The 22,350-nt window shown below is 42.9% G+C and overlaps 1 protein-coding gene across 3 annotated transcripts; it reads right to left on the reverse strand.

Moving 5' to 3' along the window:
- Positions 1-37: 37 nt before the first annotated feature.
- On the reverse strand, positions 38-20,844 carry LOC115204144 (WD repeat-containing protein 5). 3 transcript variants are annotated; one of them, XM_029769496.1, is made up of 14 exons: positions 20,645-20,844; positions 19,824-19,911; positions 13,726-13,834; positions 13,210-13,283; positions 12,994-13,083; positions 4,787-4,876; positions 4,558-4,641; positions 4,346-4,401; positions 4,052-4,098; positions 3,872-3,947; positions 3,567-3,600; positions 2,210-2,284; positions 2,027-2,114; positions 38-1,883 (listed from the first exon to the last, which is right to left on the reverse strand). In XM_029769496.1, the coding sequence occupies exons 2-14, from the start codon at positions 19,893-19,895 to the stop codon at positions 1,783-1,785; spliced, it is 996 nt and encodes a 331-aa protein (XP_029625356.1). In that variant the 5' UTR covers positions 19,896-19,911; positions 20,645-20,844; the 3' UTR covers positions 38-1,782. The 3 variants fall into 3 exon arrangements, with proteins under 3 accessions (XP_029625356.1, XP_029625355.1, XP_029625357.1); XM_029769495.1 differs by having other exon boundaries at positions 19,824-19,959; XM_029769497.1 differs by having other exon boundaries at positions 1,789-1,883; positions 2,004-2,114; positions 19,824-19,959.
- Between the last annotated feature and the right edge of the window lie 1,506 nt (positions 20,845-22,350).

The raw sequence follows: 22,350 nt of genomic DNA on the forward strand, positions 1-22,350 counted from the left end.
GAGGGACTTTGTTTAGAAAGTGCCACTGACAACCACATTTTGTACATCTTTTTAAAAAAAAATGCTCTTTATTAAATCACAAGTTATAGCTGTCAAATGCAAATACATATTCACAAAATCCAGATTGACTAAACGCATATACAGAATTTCATGCAGCCCTTGATACCACTGCAGTGATAAAATAATCCAGAAAACAGGGAGAGCAGGAAAAAAAGAACCATTTGGGGAATTAACTACTAGCTATTAAGACAAAGATAAAGAGAACGATACAGAAAGACAGCTAAAATATTACTTGTCTAACAAACAATACATGTTGTAGTAATACAGTATGTACAGAATGGAGAGCACAAAATAAACAGGTATTTGGTCACTGCTATGAAATCACCACCAGGTTGTGTTAAACGTAATGACAGCCAGACAGAGTTAGTACCAACTGAACGACAATGGACTGGAAGCATCTCCAAATTAAATATTCTAAAATAAGAATTCAAATGAAAAACAAACAGACTCTTTAGCTTTCATTTCTTTCTTCACAAACATCACTTTGAATTATTACCTTCTTGGGTATAGCAGGATTGACTTGAGACCAGTAAATGCACTGGCAGTACAGGTAAGTGCACCTTCAATGTAGGTAGGCTCTTGTCGATATAGTTCACAACCCACCATCTCACTGACTTGTCACGGTCCCATTTACATCCCATGTGAATTGTAAAAAGAATCAGTTGAGCCCCAACACTAATGTACAGAATCAGAATACATCTTGTAAAATGGACAAGTGAGTTCAAAACAAGGCAGTGCTTGCTGTTTCAGAGCATAGTGTCGATATCAAACTAGAGAAACTGTTAGTTGAGTGACTTGTAGAGAAGTGGTTGAGGAAAATGCTGTCAACACTATAAACTTGAAATAGACTATATGCCTCTGGAGGAAAACTCCAAACATGGCTATGGAAATCCCCCTGATGGGGCCAGAAAACGTTTTAACCCTCTTCAACACCTTTCGAGCTTTGAACAGATTCCTTTATAATAAATACAACATAAAACCAACCTCAAGTGCTGCCATATATGAGGCTTTTTGTGTCAAAGCCTCTTTGTACTGACCGTTTAATTACCAATATTGGAAATATGACAATTACCACTTATCTTTCAGCCTGGTTTTAGAGCCATCTGTGCTATCATGTCAACTCCATGTTTGGCAAGACAGCACAAACCAATCTGGGTCCTGGCTACTATAATCTACTGCATTCTAATGAGACTTACAGTTGGTCAAAGTGAGATGTCAGACACCAGTGAAGCAGTCCATTACTCTGAAGAAAAACAAACACCTTACATGGGGATAGTACTTACTTGAGGCCAATGCAATCTGGCTTAATTGGTAAAATATAAGATCAAAACGTGTATCAATACTAAGACACCTACACATACAGAGATTAAATCATGAGATACCATATGACTACTTTCCTCATGAAGGACAAAAGTTGATTCTCGTATTTCAATTGAAACACAAACATCCAGCTCACAGTAACAGTAAGGCAGAGATGGTAGAGCATGTAAGGACACAAGCAAGACCAAGTAGAGGGTTGTGGTGGTTTGGTTGGGGTTTGCTCTGGTTCTGGAGGAAGAGAAGGTGTGTGGTTGTGGTGATGTTCTGGACTTGCGTTCATTTTATTCTTCCAGTTGAGGCTCAGTCCTCAAAAGCATTCCCGGGCCCAGATCTCTCAGCAGAAAGTCCTCTCTTCTTCAAATGAAAATAAAAATAAAATAAGCATGCCCAGGATGCAGAGGCTTAACAGTCGCTCCGCCACAGTTTGATAGTTTTGTCGTTTTCTAGCGCCGCAGACGCAATGATGTTCTCTGTGGGGTGGCAGGCAGTAGAAATCACCACATCTAGACCCAGAGGATGGGAGGGAAAAGGGAAAAGCAGAATTAAACAAAGATATTGTGAGCAACAGTGTGTTCAAAGAGTGAGATTGCCACCACAAAGTAAAAGTAATCAGTTTCATCAACCTCTTGCCATGACTCTCCCCTACCTGTATGACCCTGTAGTTTCTGTACGATCTCCTTGGTCTGCAGGTTCCAGATGTACACCATGTTGTCCTCCGAGCCAGAGACAATCCACTGTGAGATGCAGAAGGAAGAGAATGACACTTCAGAAGAAGTCATCTTCTTGAAAATCTATTTCTAAACATGCATGCAAGAGGGGATGGGTTTACCTTTCCACCTGTGACAGAGAAATTAGCAAATATGCAGTACTTCTCGTTTTTGTGGCCGGTGTATGTTTTCAAGCACTGGAATGAGAGGGGAACACTTATTGAAAAGAACATGTAGAGAATTGAAACATTTCAATCAAGAGTATTCCTATGTTTGGATCAAATTGCAACATGAGTGAGACATCTGACATACACTATATACACACAAAAGAATGTGGACAACTTTTCAAATTAGTGGATTTAGCCATTTCAGCCACACCTGTTGCTGACAGGTGTATAAAATTGAGCACACAGCCATGCAATCTCCAAAGACAAACATTGGCAGTAGAATGGCCTTACTGAAGAGCTCAGTGACTTTCAAAGTGGCACCGTCATAGGATGGCACCTTTTCAACAAGTCAGTTCGGCAGAGCTGCCCCGGTCAAATGTAAGTACTGTTATTGTGAAGTGGAAACATCTAGGAGCAACAGCAGCTCAGCCGCGAACAGGTAGGCCACACAAGCTCACAGAACGGGACCACCGAGTGCTGAAGTGTGTAAATATTGTCTGTCCTCGGTTGCAACACTCACTACAGAGTTCCAAACTGCCTCTGGAAGCAATGTCAGCACAATAACGTTCGTCTGGAGCTCCTTGAAATGGGTTTCCATGGCCAAGCAGCCGCACACAAGCCTAAGATCACCATGCACAATGCCAAGCGTCGGCTGGAGTGGTATAAAGCTCGCCGCCATTGGACTCTGGAGCAGTGGAAACGCGTTCTCTGGAGTGATGAATCATGCTCCACCATCTGGCAGTCCAACAGACAAATTTGGGTTTGATGGATGCCAGAAGAACGCTACCTGCCCCAATGCAGAACCAACTGTAAAGTTTGGTGGAGGAGACATAATGGTCTTGGGCTGTTTTTCATGGTTTGGGCTAGGCCCCTTAGCTCCAGTGAAGGGACATCTTAACGCTATAGCATAGAATGACATTCTAGACAATTCTGTGCTTTCAACTAGGTGGCAACAGTTTTGGGAAGGCCCTTTCCTGTTTCAGCATGACAGTGCCTCCATGCACAAAGCCAGGTCCAGAGGAACTTGACTGGCCTGCACAGAGACCTCAACTCCATCGAACAACGTTGGGATGAATTTGACCCTCGACTGCGAGCCAGGCCTCGTCGCCGAACCTCACTAATGACCGTAGCTAAATGGAAGCAAGTCCCCGCAGCAATGTACCAACATCTAGTGGTAAGACTTCCAGAAGAGTGGAGGCTGTTATATCAGCAAAGGGGGGGAGGGGCAACTCCGTATTAATGCCAATGATTTTGGAATGAGATGTTCAACAAGCAGGTGTCCACATACACTACATGGACAAAAGTATCTTACCTTTCCTTTGCTGTAGTCCCAAAGCTTCAGGGTGCTGAAAAACAAACCACTGTTAGAAGACAGCATCCCAAAATAAACAACAGTGAATAATTCATTTGCATCTATGAGTGATGAAGAAGCCTTTCTTTATAGATTTGCTTGAGCGTTCCTTCCCATTGAAATAAAACTCTTTGGTCTAGTGGTACTGGACAGTGTAATAGGTCCCCCTACTGGTGCAATACTGCATGACAAGACTGTGGTACTGGACATATCGCAGCCTACTACATTTGAGGGAAAGTGACAGTGCTCTAAGGTCTAATACTCACTTGTCCAATGTGGCAGCCAGAATGTATTTGCCGTTTGGTGAGAACTTCACAAATGACACGGGGGGGTTGTCATCATCTGCAAAAGACAGAAAAATTAAGAATTTACTCCTAGAAAAATACTATAAAATGTGATATTTCCTATATGACACAGATGAGACAATTCTGGCTGGTGAAGCTTACCAATTAGTGTTTTCAGACACTGTCCTGATGCAGTGTCCCAGATCCGGCTATGGACACACAAGAGAAACATTTTCAGTTTCATACATTCTCAACCAATATCACAAATGATATAATGGAATTAATACATCCAAATAATACTCCTCATAACATTCCTCATATTTATGTTACATTGGCCATCATATAAACTCAGATGTTCTTTAAGGTCATCAAGTTACTCTTACAGGCATTTTGTGAGTCAATATCTTTGCTAAGTACATTCAACAAAACAGGAGAAAAAGTGTTAATTTCCCTCACCAGAGGCCATCGTAGCTGCTGGACACAATCAGTGAGCCATCTCTGTTGAAATGGACCTGTACGGCAATATAGATCAGAGATCTATTCACACTTACCAGAGGGTGTGATAATCAACTACTACATGCTCATAAGCTGAAAACCTATTATATGAAGTTGATTGTTTATAAGATTCATATAAGGTGTCACCATGCACAGATGGGTACAGTACTTACAGCAGAGACGGGGTCGGAGTGGGCCGGCAAGGTCTTCAAGCATTTGCCAGTTTTTACATCCCATATCCGCACGCTCTCGTCAAACTAGAAGAGAACAATTCATGCTAGCACATAACTATGCAACAAATATTCATAACTCCTTGATGGAAATCAGGGTTAGCAATAACATTTTCTATGTAAACATATACAATAGGAATTCTGCATTAGCGTATTAGTAGGTAGGACTCACCGATCCAGACACGATGAGATTAGACTGGGGGTTGAAATTGCAGCAGAAGACATAGTTGCTGTGGCCTTTCAACGTCTTCAAGCATTTCCCCTGCAATAAGGAAAGGATTGGGTTAAAATTAAACATGTTCACGGTATGAGCTCATTATGGTCAATCGAGCATCCACAGCATGGAGGGCCCCGAATCAGCGATTTGCAGAGGAAGCTGTTAGAGCAATGACATGCTAGCTGTTCCGGGAGAGACTTCCAGTCATTCCGCTAATGCTAGATAGCATGGGCTCGCAAAACTACCTCTAACTTCCTTCATACTGGACGCAGAGACATACAAATGGTATCCTTGAGTTCATCTGACTCTGGGGAAGAAGAACATCTCACACTACCCCTTTATTGACGGCATGACGTGTGTGAAAAATGAATCCGTATGCAAGATATAAATATTTCACTTCCATCCAAGATGGCAAAGCAGTCAGACGTCCTTTGTCCTCATCTTGTCGTGTCCCGTGTATATATATTTACATATTTTCTTCGCATATCTTTTTATATATTTTTCTCTCGAAAAACTCAACTTCAAAACACTCTCCTGCAACCCGCCTCACCAATTGTAAAAAATAAAAAAAATTTAAAAAGTATTATTCACCTCAAATCTGAAATCCACAACAGAAGCTAGCCAGAAGTTAGCCAGTTCACTGGCCAGTTTTTGTACAACGCAACTCTGACCAGAGCATACCGGACCTATTTTCTCTCCATATCCCCGGATTCCTACCGCAAGCTCTGAACATTTACACCTGGATCTTGCAACTAGCTAGCTGCTATCCGAGTGACTATTGGCAAACGTCGATTCCGGAGCAAACATCAATTATTCCGGAGCTAGCCAGCTGAAGAGTTCCATCAGCCACTCCTGGGCTACAATCACCTATCTGGACCCATTTTACTGCCGATACAGAGCCCCACCGGGCCTTCACGACTGGACTACCGACATTACTTCCCCGAGGGAGTTATCCAACTGGCCCCTCCGTCGCGACGTAACCTGAACTCCCATCTGCGGCCCGCCAATCGTTAGCTGTTTTATCGGCTGCTATCTGAATAGGTCTATCGGACAATTTTCTTGGCCCACTATAACTATTTTTCCAATTGGATTGGTCCCCTCTACCACACGGAACCCCACTAATCTACCGACGGAAACGCACGAGGTGGCTAAAAACAGACCATCTTCTACCAGCTTGCTACCTATGGCCCGGCTAGCTGTCTGAATCTCACTGGACTCTTATGATCACTCGGCATAGCATGCCTCTCCTTAATGTCAATATGCCTTGTCCATTGCTGTTCTGGTTAGTGTTTATTGTCTTATTTCACTGTAGAGCCACTAGCCCTGCTCATTATACCTTACCTAACCTTTCAGTTCCACCACCCACACATGCAATGACATCACCTGGTTTCAATGATGTTTCTAGAGACAATATCTCTCTCATCATCACTCAATGCCTAGGTTTACCTCCACTGTATTCACATCCTACCATACCTTTGTCTATACATAATAGCTTGAAGCTATTTTATCACCCCCCAGAAACCTGCTCCTTTTACTCTCTGTTCCGGACGTCCTAGACGACCAATTCTCATAGCCCTTATCCTACTCCTCCTCTGTTGATGTAGAAGTCAATCCAGGCCCTGCAGTGCCTAGCTCAACTCCTATTCCCCAGGCGCTCTCTATTTATTACTTCTGTAACCATAATAGCCTTGGTTTCATGCATGTTAACATTAGAAGCCTCCTCACTAAGTTTGTTTTATTCACTGTTTTAGCACACTCTGCCAACCCGGATGTCCTAGCCGTGTCTGAATCCTGGCTTAGGAAGACCACCAAAAACTCTGAAATCTGCATCCCTAACTACAACATTTTCAGACAAGATAGAACGGCCAAAGGGGGCGGTGCTGCAATCTACTGCAGAGAGAGCCTGCTGAGTTCTGTCCTACTATCCAGGTCTGTACACAAACAATTTGAACTTCTACTTTTAAAAATCCACCTCTCTAAAAACCAGTCTCTCACTGTTGCCGCCTGCTATAGACCACCCTCTGCCCCCAGCTGTGCTCTGGACACCATATGTGAACTGATTGCCCCCCATCTATCTTCAGAGCTCGTGCTGCTAGGTGACCTAAACTGGGACATGCTTAACAGCCCAGCCATCCTGCAATCTAAGCTTGATGCCCTCAATCTCACACAAATTATCAATGAACCTACCAGATACCACCCCAAAGCCGTAAACACGGGCACCCTCATAGATATCATCCTAACCAACTTGCCCTCTAAATACACCTCTGCTGTTTTCAACCAAGATCTCAGCGATCACTGCCTCATTGCCTGCATCCGTAATGGGTCAGCAGTCAAATGACCTCCACTCATCACTGTCAAACGCTCCTTGAAACACTTCAGCGAGCAGGCCTTTCTAATCGACCAGGCCTTTCTAATCGACCTGGCCCGGGTATCCTGGAAGGATATTGACCTCATCCCGTCAGTAGAGGATGGCTGGTTATTTTTCTTTTTTTAATGCCTTCCTCACCATCTTAAAAAAGCATGCCCCATTCAAGAAATTTAGAACCAGGAACAGAAATAGCCCTTGGTTCTCTCCAGACCTGACTGCCCTTAACCAACACAAAAACATCCTGTGGCGTTCTGCATTAGCATCGAACAGCCCCCGTGATAGGCAGCTTTTCAGGGAAGTTAGAAACCAATATACACAGGCAGTTAGAAAAGCCAAGGCTAGCTTTTTCAAGCAGAAATTTGCTTCTTGTAACACAAACTCAAAAAGGTTCTGGGACACTAAAGTCCATGGAGAATAAGAGCACCTCCTCCCAGCTGCCCACTGCACTGAGGATAGGAAACTCTGTCACCTCCGATAAATCCACTATAATTGAGAATTTCAATAAGCATTTCTATACGGCTGGCCATGCTTTCCACCTGGCTACCCCTACCCCGGTCAACAGCACTGCACCCCCCACAGCAACTCGCCCAAGCCTTCCTCATTTCTCCTTCTCCCAAATCCAGTCAGCTGATGTTCTGAAAGAGCTGAAAATCTGGACCCATACAAATCAGCCGGGCTAGACAATCTGGACCCTTTCTTTCTAAAAATTATCTGCCGAAATTGTTGCAACCCCTATTACTACCCTGTTCAACCTCTCGTGTCGTCTGAGATTCCCAAAGATTGAAAAGCAGCTGCGGTCATCCCCCTCTTCAAAGGGGGACACACTCTTGACCCAAACTGCTACAGACCTATATCTATCCTACCCTGCCTTTCTAAGGTCTTCGAAAGCCAAGTCAACAAACAGATTACCGACCATTTCGAATCCCACCGCACCTTCTCCGCTATGCAATTTGGTTTCAGAGCTGGTCATGGGTGCACCTCAGCCACGCTCAAGGTCCTAAATGATATTATAACAGCCATCGATAAGAAACAATACTGTGCAGCCGTATTCATTGACCTGGCCAAGGCTTTCGACTCTGTCAATCACCACATCCTCATCGGCAGACTCAATAGTCTTGGTTTCTCAAATGATTGCCTCGCCTGGTTCACCAACTACTTCTCTGATAGAGTTCAGTGTGTCAAATCGGAGGGCCTGTTGTCCGGACCTCTGGCAGTCTCTATGAGGGGTGCCACAGGGTTCAATTCTTGGGCCGACTCTCTTCTCTGTATACATCAATGATGTCGCTCTTGCTGCTGGTGAGTCTCTGATCCACCTCTACGCAGACGACACCATTCGGTATACTTCTGGCCCTTCTTTGGACACTTAACAACCCTCCAGACGACCTTCAATGCCATACAACTCTCCTTCCGTGGCCACCAACTGCTCTTAACTACAAGTAAAACTAAATGCATGCTCTGCAACCGATCGCTGCCTGCACCTACCCGCCCGTCCAGCATCACTGCTATGGACGGTTCTGACTTAGAATATGTGGACAACTACAAATACCTAGGTGTCTGGTTAGACTAAACTCTCCTTCCAGACTGACATCAAACATCTCCAATCCAAAGTTAAATCTAGAATTGGCTTCCTATTTCGCAACAAAGCATCCTTCACTCATGCTGCCAAACATACCCTCGTAAAACTGACCATCCTACCGATCCTCGACGATGTCATTAACAAAATAGCCTCCAATACCCTACTCAATAAATTGGATGCAGTCTATCACAGTGCCATCCGTTTTGTCACCAAAGCCCCAAATACTACCCACCACTGCGACCTGTATGCTCTCGTTGGCTGGCCCTCGCTTCATACTCGTCGCCAAACCCACTGGCTCCAGGTCATCTACAAGACCCTGCTAGGTAAAGTCCCCCCTTTTCTCAGCTTGCTGGTCACCATAGCAGCACCCACCTGTAGCACACGCTCCAGCAGGTATATTTCACTGGTCACCCCCAAAGCCAATTCCTCCTTTGGCCGTCTCTCCTTCCATTTCTCTGCTGCCAATGACTGGAACGAACTCCAAAAATCTCTGAAACTGGAAACACTTATCTCCCTCACTAGCTTTAAGCACCAGCTGTCAGAGCAGCTCACAGATCACTGCACCTGTACATAGCCCATCTATAATTTAGCCCAAACAACTACCTCTTCCCCTACTGTATTTATTTATTTTGCTCCTTTGCACCCCATTATTTATATTTCTACTTTGCACTTTCTTCCACTGCAAATCTACCATTCCAGTGTTTTACTTGCTATATTGTATGTACTTCGCCACCATGGCCTTTTTTGCCTTTACCTTCCTTATCTCACCTCATTTGCTCACATTGTATATAGACTTATTTTTCTACTGTATTATTGACTGCATGTCTGTGATAAAGATATGAGGGGGAAGGGGGGCGACATGACCCCCTCCTTAGGACCATCTGGCAGAACACCCAGAATATGTTCTATAAGTTAATATAGGAGACGGTGCCAGACACATGCAGGAACTAACCCTATGAACCATGCCTATGTAACGTGTCTGTAACCAGTATATAAGAGAACTAACGGAACTGCCCTGGTAGAGCTACTGATCGACATGTGTACTTGGTGCATTGAGTTGGTTGAAACCTCTCCAGCGCGCTGATAATAAACAATGATTCATTTAAGATTTGCTTTGAGTGTCCCTGTGTAGAATTTCCATAACACGTATTAACTAGCTGCAGAGAACGAATGCTACCCTGCTGTGCTAATTAGCTCTGATTAGAGCTGCTCCCCTCAGGCAGACACTCCCTCACATCCCTTGGCAAGAGTCATAGAAGCAGGAAGTCCTTTATCCCTGCATTCGTTGAGGGTTTCGTTTTAGCTCTAGTTTGAAAACAAGAATACACTATGGAAAATACATGTTTCTGAACGATGCATCATGCTGCCTTGTTGACAATGACCCGGTAGCACAGATTGTTCGATTTGAGCAGGGTGCTCCGTCCTCACCGGTTTTAGCCGGTCACGTGGCGGGCCGTAGTCCGGTAGACCCCAGTTCCGTCTAATCAAATTCCTTCATTACTCTTATGAACAAAACCTGACTTTAAAAAAATAAATCTTCAAAAACACAGTATCTGCACTGACTGCTAAGCACTTTATCCCAGTCCTTCCAGTGCAATTTGAAGACTGATTAATTTGGTAGTATGTATTTGCTGTTGATTCAATGAATCAACATTGAATTAACAGCAAATACATACTACTATATATATATATATATATATATATATATATATATATATATATATATATATATATATATATATATATATATACACTGCTCAAAAAAATAAAGGGAACACTAAAAAAACATATCCTAGATCTGAATGAAATAATCTTATTAAATACTTTTTTCTTTACATAGTTGAATGTGCTGACAACAAAATCACACAAAAATAATCTATGGAAATCCAATTTATCAACCCATGGAGGTCTGGATTTGGAGTCACACTCAAAATTAAAGTGGAAAACCACACTACAGGCTGATCCAACTTTGATGTAATGTCCTTAAAACAAGTCAAAATGAGGCTTAGTAGTGTGTGTGGCCTCCACGTGCCTGTATGACCTCCCTACAACGCCTGGGCATGCTCCTGATGAGGTGGCGGATGGTCTCCTGAGGGATCTCCTCCCAGACCTGGACTAAAGCATCCGCCAACTCCTGGACAGTCTGTGGTGCAACGTGGCGTTGGTGGATGGAGCGAGACATGATGTCCCAGATGTGCTCAATTGGATTCAGGTCTGGGGAACGGGCGGGCCAGTCCATAGCATCAATGCCTTCCTCTTGCAGGAACTGCTGACACACTCCAGCCACATGAGGTCTAGCATTGTCTTGCATTAGGAGGAACCCAGGGCCAACCGCACCAGCATATGGTCTCACAAGGGGTCTGAGGATCTCATCTCGGTACCTAATGGCAGTCAGGCTACCTCTGGCGAGCACATGGAGGGCTGTGCGGCCCCCCAAAGAAATGCCACCCCACACCATGACTGACCCACCGCCAAACCGGTCATGCTGGAGGATGTTGCAGGCAGCAGAACGTTCTCCACGGCGTCTCCAGACTCTGTCACGTCTGTCACATGCTCAGTGTGAACCTGCTTTCATCTGTGAAGAGCACAGGGCGCCAGTGGCGAATTTGCCAATCTTGGTGTTCTCTGGCAAATGCCAAACGTCCTGCACGGTGTTGGGCTGTAAGCACAACCCCCACCTGTGGACGTCGGGCCCTCATACCACCCTCATGGAGTCTGTTTCTGACCGTTTGAGCAGACACATGCACATTTGTGGCCTGCTGGAGGTCATTTTGCAGGGCTCTGGCAGTGCTCCTCCTGCTCCTCCTTGCGCAAAGGCGGAGGTAGCGGTCCTGCTGCTGGGTTGTTGCCCTCCTACGGCCTCCTCCACGTCTCCTGATGTACTGGCCTGTCTCCTGGTGCGCCTCCATGCTCTGGACACTACACTGACAGACACAGCAAACCTTCTTGCCACAGCTCGCATTGATGTGCCATCCTGGATGAGCTGCACTACCTGAGCCACTTGTGTGGGTTGTAGACTCTGTCTCATGCTACCACTAGAGTGAAAGCACCGCCAGCATTCAAAAGTGACCAAAACATCAGCCAGGAAGCATAGGAACTGAGAAGTGGTATGTGGTCCCCACCTGCAGAACCACTCCTTTATTGGGGGTGTCTTGCTAATTGCCTATAATTTCCACCTGTTGTCTATTCCATTTGCACAACAGCATGTGAAATTTATTGTCAATCAGTGTTGCTTCCTAAGTGGACAGTTTGATTTCACAGAAGTGTGATTGACTTGGAGTTACATTGTGTTGTTTAAGTGTTCCCTTTATTTTTTTGAGCAGTGTGTGTATATATATATATATATATTTCTTTTTTAATAATTAAGCCAGGCCACGAGCCATCCCGTTCTGAGCCAATGACCCGTCATTTTACATCAACAATCTAACATTCTAATAAATGCATTTCATATACAGTGCCTTCAATATCTGCCAATTCATTTCCATCAATATTGCTTTTTACTTTATGTAGCAGTAAGCGATAATGATAACTGTCTTCTGGGTAGACAAAGACTTTCCCCAAAACCTTCTCTATTAAATGTTAACAGAAAAGTAGGCTTACCTGGCATATTTATATAATTTATATCAATCTGATGGGCTTTTGGTTTGGAAACTCTGTCATGACATATGCAGCAGCAAAAACATCACTCGACCAGCACAATCCTCTCACACTTTTTTTCCAGACATCAAAAATGGTCTTCTGATGTGATTTAAGCATCGATATGGACTCAGAACATCCAATTTTATTGTTTCTATATAAATAATTGTAATTGAGTGAAAAACATTAAAAAAATTATACAGAAAACGTGTCTATTTGAGAGCCAGGAAAACAATTGAGCAGCTTGCAACGTTTCAAAGTGTAAAAGGAGCTCCCATGCTAGAAAAGGTTGGAGACCCCTGCCTTAGAATATGCTCTTTCCAGTAGGTAACATAAATTAAAAACGTCTGACCAGCATGAACCTCTAGGTTTATTTTGAAGTCGCTTTTTGGTAAGCTCCATTCCAGGGGGAGATTACTTTAAAAAGAGATATTACAAATGTAAATAAATACGACACCAAAATAACGCTCTCTGCGCTTCTAGTGTTAAACTGCCGCAAACCAATTTTCCATTGTGGGACAATAAAGTGAAATACTTCTAGAACTATATTTCTGAGAAAACTACCCATCCTGCCTCTCTTACCGAGCTGACGTCCCAGATCTTTAGAGTCTTGTCATCAGATGCTGAAACAAGTAGGTTGGAGTCTGAGGACCAGGCGACATCTGAGATCCCCTGCAGATGAGAAGTGAAAGATCAACTTGGTTAGTCACACTAAAAGCACTGAAAAAAAATTTAGAATACTTTCTCAAGGCATTGTACATAATCACTACAAATAATATAATGGAAACTTGAACTCACAAGTTTGTGTCCCGATATTGTTTTCTCAAACTTTCCATCGTAAGCTCCCCAAATTTTGATCAGTTTGTCAGCAGCTGTAAAACATATATTTCAAGGCAGGGTACTCGAGCCTTTCAACTGAAATAGTGTTATCATGCAAGATTATCAGATAATTAACAATGAAAAGACATTGCATTTAAAGCAGAGATCTGCGACTGGAGAAACTGCACCACTGGCTGCCCCAGGCGCATTTATTATTGTTTTGAGTAAATGTGAATACAGCCTCATTGTCAAAAATTCATCGTAGTACATACTCTGCTGTTCTGTCGCGCTTGCAATAATGTGCAATGATGTTCGGTGTTTGAAGTAACGTCTTTGTTTTAATATTGCAAACGGACGTGGCAGTTTCACTGCTATGGATCGCAGATTTAATTACATTTTATTCTAACAACTTGTGCATGCACCTATCAGGCCTAATAGTAATACTCAGCAGACCTACTGTTATAAGACCACCTAAAGCACTCATCATAAACTTACATGAACTGGCAAGCCACTCTCCACTGGGACTGAACTTGACAGACGAAACTGCTTTTGTGTGGCCGGCTAATGTGAATTTCAGGGTGTAGTTAGGCTTGACTGGTGCCGACTAAATAGGGGAAGAAAACAAACAAAACCACATTGGAATCAGAAAGCAATTCCGTTGATATCTGTAGTTGCAGTTAAGGCAATTTTCATTAAAAAAGGATTTGACACCATGAAAATAGCAGAGACACAGGACAACATATATATTTGGCTATTATATATTTTCAAGTATCAAGTGACAGGCTGTTAATCAACACAGGCCACAACGAACCAATGGGGTAGTAGCCTATCTGTACATCTCCAATGTAAAATATAGCTGCAAGCAGCAATGCCAGGGTTCAAGCTTTGGCCCCAAAGCATAGAGTACCACAGTATGAGTCATAATACCCATAAAACCTAGCGATCAAAGAGCGAAATGGTTCCAATTGTTTTAACACCATTAATTTTTCCCCATTGGGGATTTTAGATACAATTAAAATATGGGCTGTGTTTCGTGTAGGCTTACCCTGGTGTGACGTTTTCATAACTGTAAATCTCTCTCGGCCAAGGTTACTTTTATCAATATATTCGCCTGTATTTACTCCCCAAAAATGAAATGCTAATTAGCTGCTAATGTGGATATCATAAACAACTACAAATGCCATGATCTGGACGAGACTGCCAAATCGAGGCAAAGGTGAGAATCTTGCGATTAACTATCAAATGTTAGCCAAATGTAGTAATGAATCGTTTTAAATTGACAATACCTGTTAGCAAAGGTGTCAGCTAGAGATGACATGCAGGAGCTTGCAGGGATTTGTAGTTTTGCATGATGTCTACTTTGATTTTAATTAGCATTTTCTATTCACAGTAAACAGGGCCAAATATATTGATAAAAGTCACCTTGTCCGAGAAAAATGTACACGGTTATCAAAACAACACGCCAGGGTAAGCCTACACGAAACAGCCCTTATTTTAAGTGTTTCTAAAAATCCCCCACGGGAAAAATGAATGGTAGAAAAACGATTGGAACCATTTCCCTGTTCGATCGCTAGGTTTTATGGGTATTATGACACCTCCACTGTGGGGCTATATGGTGAGACCTTGGTCCATAGACGCAATGTATCAACTTTCGTGCAGATCGATCATTCGGTGCTAGTAGCGTTTTAAGTTAAAAATTCTAAATGACAGCTTATTAGGGGATCCCTAATAAATACAAATACAAAATGGCGGAAAATCCATCATGACGGACCTTATGGGTCATTGAGGGATCAACGTACTGAATTTCAGGAGTCTATTTCAAACAAGGTGAGGGGTCTGAGCTTTCAAAGTTTGCATTCTCAATCGTTTGTTATAGCTCCACCATGTGGCCAATTGACTCTTCGCTAAGCCTCGCCCCATAATGTTGGGTAACCAATCACAGCGCTCCAATAGATAGCAACTATTGTTGAGTCCAACACCTAGGACAGGCTCACGTTTAAATCGCATGAGTCAGTGGAGACTAAATTGAGTTTAAAAAAATAATTTTTATCATGTTTAAATGGCTAAATAATTGAACGGTGCACCAGGAACACTTGCTACTGAGATTCCTGAAATACAGAGCCTGTTGGGAGTATTTTAATCCGAAATAACACTTTTGTTACATTGTTTGTAAGATCAGCCGGTTAGCTAGCTCTCGGTCTCATTGACCACCAAAAGTTGCTAATGCTAGCTAGGTAGCTAGCCACTTAATCACTTGTTTTCTAAATGTATGTTAGCTAATATAGCAATGTTATGAATACAACTGGTCGACATCAGGATACGATTTGAGAGCACATACATTAGTTATCTCCAAAAGTGGTTGACTGCATGGTGACAGTGAATTCAGAGACTAGCTACACTAGAAACATGATTTTACCAGGTTCCTGTGAACCAATTGTAATGACAGTCCACCACAACATACCCCAGAGTTTTCTGATTAGCAAGGGGTCGTCTGTGTTGAATTTCATTGTGTATTAGAAACACAGTTTGAGATCATTGTGAGGAGATCTCACCAATGGTTAAATGGGGAATTGGGCTTCCAGGGATAATGTCTGAGGTTGTAACACTTGCAAAACCAAGATGGCGTAGCAGTCAGACGTCTTTGTCTTGTCTTGTCGTGTCCCTTGTATATATCTTTTAACATCTTTCTTTGCATATCTTTTAAAAATATTTTCCTAAACCTCAACATCAAAATACTCTCCTGCAACCCGCCTCACCCAATGTGGCGGGGATCTGTGTTTTTCCTAAAGCATTTCTATTTACTTCGGATCTGGAATTCCCTCAACTGAAGCTAGCCAGCTTATTACCTACCAGCTATCAGTCAACAAACCATTGCTAGCGGTCATCAGCTAATCTTAAGCATGGAAAGCTCTCGCCAGTTCGAACAACTCAAACCCCCCCGTTCTGCATTAGCATCAAATAGCCCCCGTGATATGCAACTTTTCAGGGAAGTTAGAAACAAATATACACAGGCAGTTAGAAAAGCTAAGGCTAGCTCTTTCAAACAGAAATGTGCATCCTGTAGTACTAACTCAAAAAAGTTCTGGGACACTAAAGTCCATGGAGAATAAGAGCACCTCCTCCCAGCTGCCCACTGCTCTGAGGCTAGGAAACACTGTTACCACCGATAAATCCACTATAATTGAGAATTTCAATAAGCATTTCTCTACGGCTGGCCATGCTTTCCACCTGGCTACCCCTACTCCGGTCAACTGCCCAGCACCCTCCACAGCAACCCGCCAAAGCCCCCACCATTTCTCCTTCACCCAAATCCAGACAGCTGATGTTCTGAAAGAGGTGCAAAATCTGGACCCATACAAATCAGCCGGGCTAGACAATCTGGACCCTCTCTTTCTAAAATGATCTGCCAAAATTGTTACAACCCCTATTACTAGCCTGTTCAACCTCTCTTTCGTATCATCTGAGATTCCCAAAGATTGGAAAGCTGCCGCGGTCATCCCCCTCTTCAAAGGGGGTGACATTCTAGACCCAAACTGCTACAGACCTATATCTATCCTACCCTGTCTTTCTAAGGTCTTCGAAAGCCAAGTCAACAAACAGATTAACGACCATTTCAAATCCCACCGTACCTTCTCCGCTATGCAATTTGGTTTCAGAGCTGGTCATGGGTGCACCTCAGCCACGCTCAAGGTCCTAAACGACATCATAACCGCCATCGATAAGAGACATTACTGTGCAGCCGTATTCATCGACCTGGCCAAGGCTTTCGACTCTGTCAATCACCACATTCTTATTGGCAGACTCAACAGCCTTGGTTTCTCAAATGATTGCCTCACCTGGTTTACCAACTACTTCTCTGATAGAGTTCAGTGTGTCAAATCGGAGGGCCTGTTGTCCGGACATCTGGCAGTCTCTATGGGTGTGCCACAGGGTTCAATTCTCGGGCCGACTCTCTTCTCTGTATACATCAACGATGTTGCTCTTGCTGCTGGTGATTCTCTGATGCACCTCTATGCAGACGACACCATTCTGTATACTTCTGGCCCCTCTTTGGACACTGTGTTAACAACCCTCCAGACGAGCTTCAATGCAATACAACTCTCCTTCCGTGGCCTCCAACTAGGGCTGTGATATGAAATTAGACCATTTCGCATATATCGATATAGTTCAAATTTGCGCTTTGATCCTTGCTCCAAGCAAGCTGCAGACCCGGAGCTCTCTGCGCTGCTCCCCACCCCTCCTCTTTCATGCACAGAGGGGGGAGGGGCAGGAACAGACACTTCAACAAACATGGAGGAAGCAACAGCGTCTGCGGAGCGTTTTGAGGAGGAATTGGTTAGTAAAAGAAAAAGCATTGGCTCAGTAATTTGGAGATGGTTCAGATTCAAAGTATCAGATGAGCAACAAAATCATGTTATATGTAGGCAGTGCCATAAAAAAGTTACAGCCAGGGGTGGAAGCACTACAAATCTTTTTCACCACCTAAAACAGTGGCACAAACTGCAATACGAAGAGTGTGTGAAACTGCGCGCTGCAGAAGCCCCAGCCGCAAGCCGTCGACAACCCGAAAAAGCTCCAGTCCCGAAACAAAGCTCAATGCAAACTTCATTTTCCCGCAGTGTGCCTAATGTCTACCTCAAGACAGCATTACTGTTTATCAAAGTAAAAAAAGAGGGGGAAAATGTTTATTGAGTTGATAGTCTGTTTCTTGTGCAACTGGTTGAGGCTGTTCAGATAAGAAATTTAGTTAACAAAAAGCAAATGGTAATCTCAGGCTGATGTTTAAAAAACATTTTCTCAAACTGAGCACTTTATTTTGTTCTTTATTTATATATAATTGCTGCCCTTACTAGGGTTTGTCATATTTTATTATTTTGTAATGTTCGTTATTTGCATCTGTGGATTTGTTAGAAAGGAGAAGAAATCTGTAATTTGATTATAATAAGCCATTTAAAGTTGTCAAACTAAAAAAAAGTTGACTTCTCTCATAAATATATATAATATTTATTTCAGAAAAAGATAGGCCTATTTTATTTTATAGGCCTATTTTATTTTATAGGCTATTTTTGTTTAAGATATATTTTTTTATTTAAATGTGCACCTTATGGAGCTTTGATTTCAAAAAAGATACTCCTGTTATACAGTGTTTATGTTTACATGTTATTGTTATTTGAACAGCTGAGCATTTAATCTGAACCAGGTGAAGAGCCCTGTTTATTATTTATTCATTTGATTTTTCAACTGTTCACTGAAATAGCCGGTTTCAATAAAACTACTTGAGACATGTCATATCTGGCTTTGACTTTGACTGAACATTTGCTCTCACTTTGCGGAAAAAATATCGGGATATATATCTTATATCGATATTCAGCCTAAATATAAATCGGGATATGACTTTTGGTCCATATCGCCCAGCCCTACCTCCAACTGCTCGTAAACGCAAGTAAAACTAAATGCATGATATTCAATCAATCACTGCCTGCACCTGCTTGCCCGTTAGACTGTAAACTCTCCTTCCAGACTCACATTAAGCATCTCCAATCCAAAATGAAATCTAGAATTGGCTTCCTATATCGCAACAAAACATCCTTCACTCATGCTGCCAAACATACCCTCGTAAAACTGACCATCCTACCGATCCTCGACTTCGGCGATATCTATAAAATAGCCTCCAACACTCTACTCAACAATGGATGCAGTGTATCACAGTGCCATCCGTTTTGTCACCAAAGCCCCATACACTACCCACCATTGCGACCTGTACGCTCTCGTTGGTTGGCCCTCGCTTCATACTCGTCGCCAAACCCACTGGCTACAGGTTATCTACAAGTCTCTGCTAGGTAAAGCCCCGCCTTATCTCAGCTCACTGGTCACCATAGCAGCACCCACCCATAGCACGCGCTCCAGCAGGTATATCTCACTGGTCACCCCCAAAGCCCATTCCTCCTTTGGTCGTCTTTCCTTCCAGTTCTCTGCTGCCAATGACTGGAACGAACTGCAAAAATCTCTGAAGCTGGAGACTCATATCTCCCTCACTAGCTTTAAGCACCAGCTGTCAGAGCACATCTACCATTCCAGTGTTTAATTGCTATATTGTAATTACTTCGCCACCATGGCCTATTTATTGCCTTAACTTACCTCATTTGCACTCACTGTATATAGACTTTTTGTTTTCTTTTGTTCTACTGTATTATTGACTGTATGTTTTGTTTATTCCATGTGTAACTCTGTGTTGTTGTATGTGTCGAATTGCTATGCTTTATCTTGGCCAGGTCGCAGTTGCAAATGAGAACTTGTTCTCAACTAGCCTACCTGGTTATATAAAGGTGAAGAAAAAAAAACAAGGGGGGGTGGGCTTAGCGAAGGGTCAGCTGGCATGGCATTGAATGAGAGGGTGTGGCCCTTGGACCTTATCCATCATGCAAGGTTGTAACCTCCTAGGCCTTACCATCTCATGGGAATTTGCTTTTTATCACAAAATCAACAGAAGGAAAATAATAATAATCAACCCCAAATACAATAGTGTTTCACCAAGCTTCGCTGCTTGGACCCCTAGAAACATCAGTCGTATTAGGTCTAGCCTGAACCCATACCTTGCTCTGGCTGGCAGATGCAGATGATGTTTTAGTGGCCTCAGTTTCTGGTTTCTTCTCCTCTGTTGCCATGGTGATAGTGATGGAGCTGAGGGGGCAGGGGGATCAGTTAGTGAAAGCACGCTGGACAACCAGTCTGCAAATGAGGAATGCAATTAGAAAGGAATGTTAATATATTATTATAAGATGAAGATAATGTCAAGTGAAATGCAACGATAGGAAATTGTATATGTCCAACAAGACCAATCAATGTAAGTTGCTACCCTGACAGCTAGGTTAACGTTAGCCTGTAGATGAAGATTACAATATTGGATATGATATTGAAACCTAGGTACAGTTACGTTAGTAATGCAAATTACCACCACATAAACTAGCTAGCGTCCTACTCAGTCATGGCTGGCAGTGTAGCTTAGCTAAGTAGTTAGCTAGCGTGCATGGTGAAATAGTGGAGATAGCTAGTTCTATGCTAGCAAGCTAGCTAGCTAACTGCCATTGCAAGTAAACAAATGACCATGAGTTAGCAAGCTAGCCTAACATTAACCGCAGTTGTGGAAGCTAACGTTCAATAGCCCCACTATGGACAGACACAGGGCCTGTCTTTCTAGCTAGCTAATGTTGTTTGCGAACACTCGTGTATGTCTTGTTGGTGATAATGGTTTTAATCCAGGTATTGTATGAATCCTACCCTTCGAAAGATAAACTTGTTAATTTGCCTAGCTAGTAAATGTACGTTATTGCATATGCAATGTAAACTCTGCTAGCTAACGTTACCTAGCTAACGTTAGCTACTCCATTCAAACAAAACAATCAGGGATACTCACCGTAAGGCCCGATGTTAAACTGTAATTGCTCGGCCGACTATTTTCATTAAGGCACAAATCTGATCAATTACACGAATATATTTAGCCTATAAATACGGTTGAATATATTTTCTCCCTAACTGAGCAAGGGAAAATTAATCAAGGGCCAGTTCGTTTTAGTTTAGCCAGAGCTCAGGCGAGGAATGTGGTAGTGAAGACGCCCATTGCGCATGTGTGCTTCTTCAAGAGCGCACAATCCGAGCTCGACGGAAAATCTGTCTCCCTCCAGCAGGTGACGTTTTTTCGTTGTTTCGCCCACCAAGCAAGGAGTTTTTGTTTGGAGGTCAGTGAGTGTCACATTTGGTCAACAAAACATGTATGACTTATTTTCTACGTGAGGTTTATTTGATCGAATAGAAGTTTCGTAATGCTTAAGTTGTTATAAGTGTACTGATATGAGTAAGACACGTGAAATTCCGGCAACTATAAGAAAAAACACTTTATATATTTTTTATTTTATTTTTTTATTTCACCTTTATTTAACCAGGTAGGCTAGTTGAGAACAAGTTCTCATTTACAACTGCGACCTGGCCAAGATAAAGCAAAGCAGTGCAGCACAAACAACAACACATGGAATAAACAAACATACAGTCAATAATACAGTATAAAAAAAGTCTATATACAATGTGTGCAAATGAGGTAGGATACCGGAGGAAAGGTAATATATAGACCATAGTGGCGATATCAGAGTCTTGAGTCACGAATTCGATATATTCAGGAAATTAGGCTAGTAGCATAGCATATTTCTCCATTGAATAGAGCCGGTTGACGTCAACAACCCTCATCGAATATTCAAACGTTTTACAATAATGATATGTCTCGAACAATCCAAAGAAAGGATAGGCGGGAGCTAGACAACCCGCCGTGACGCTTTGTGAACAACGAGCCATTGTTATGGCGGAGAGACATGTATCTTGTCAGTATTTGAGGGTTGTTCTGGTTGGAGCGAGATTGGAGTTATGTTTGGCAACTTTTGGTTTTGGACTGAGATTAACCTAGTTACACAGATCAAGACACATCAAAATGAAGTTGAGTATGACTGTTTATTAAAAACTTAACCACATAGTTATTATCACTATGTGCAGATCCAGATTTTAGGGCTCCCAAGCGGTGCAGCGGTCTAAGACACTGCATCTCAGTGCTAGATGCGTCACTACAGACACCCTGGTTTGAATCCAGGCTGTATCACAACCGGCCGTGATTGGGAGTCCCATAGGGTGGCGCACAATTGGCCCAGCATCATCTGGTTTGGCCGGTGTAGGCCGTCATTGTAAATAAGAATTTGTTCTTAACTGACTTGCCTAGTTAAATAATGGTAAAAAATAATTTAAAAAATGAAATCCAGTGGAGGGCAGCTAGGAAAAGGGCACAGGTGAGACAGTCAGGTGGACACAGGTAGAGCACTATGGGTAAAGCAGAGACAGGAAGGAGACAGACAGATCAGGGGGTTATTAGGCTTGGGTGTCCTTAAAGATTCCTATTCCAGGGGGAACCGTGCTTTGGGCCTACAAAGAGAACAACAGAGGACCTACTGATACCTGGCTGGAGGACAGGACACTGCTACAAGGTTTTGTTGTGTGAACATTGACCTTCACCCAAGTCTCCTGGTTAGACCGAAACTGCCAGGTAGCAGTGTAGAGCCTGAGACGCCCAGCCCTGAGAGGAGG

Source organism: Salmo trutta, chromosome 12 (genome assembly GCF_901001165.1).
Source record: "Salmo trutta chromosome 12, fSalTru1.1, whole genome shotgun sequence".
Taxonomy (NCBI): Eukaryota; Metazoa; Chordata; class Actinopteri; order Salmoniformes; family Salmonidae; genus Salmo; species Salmo trutta.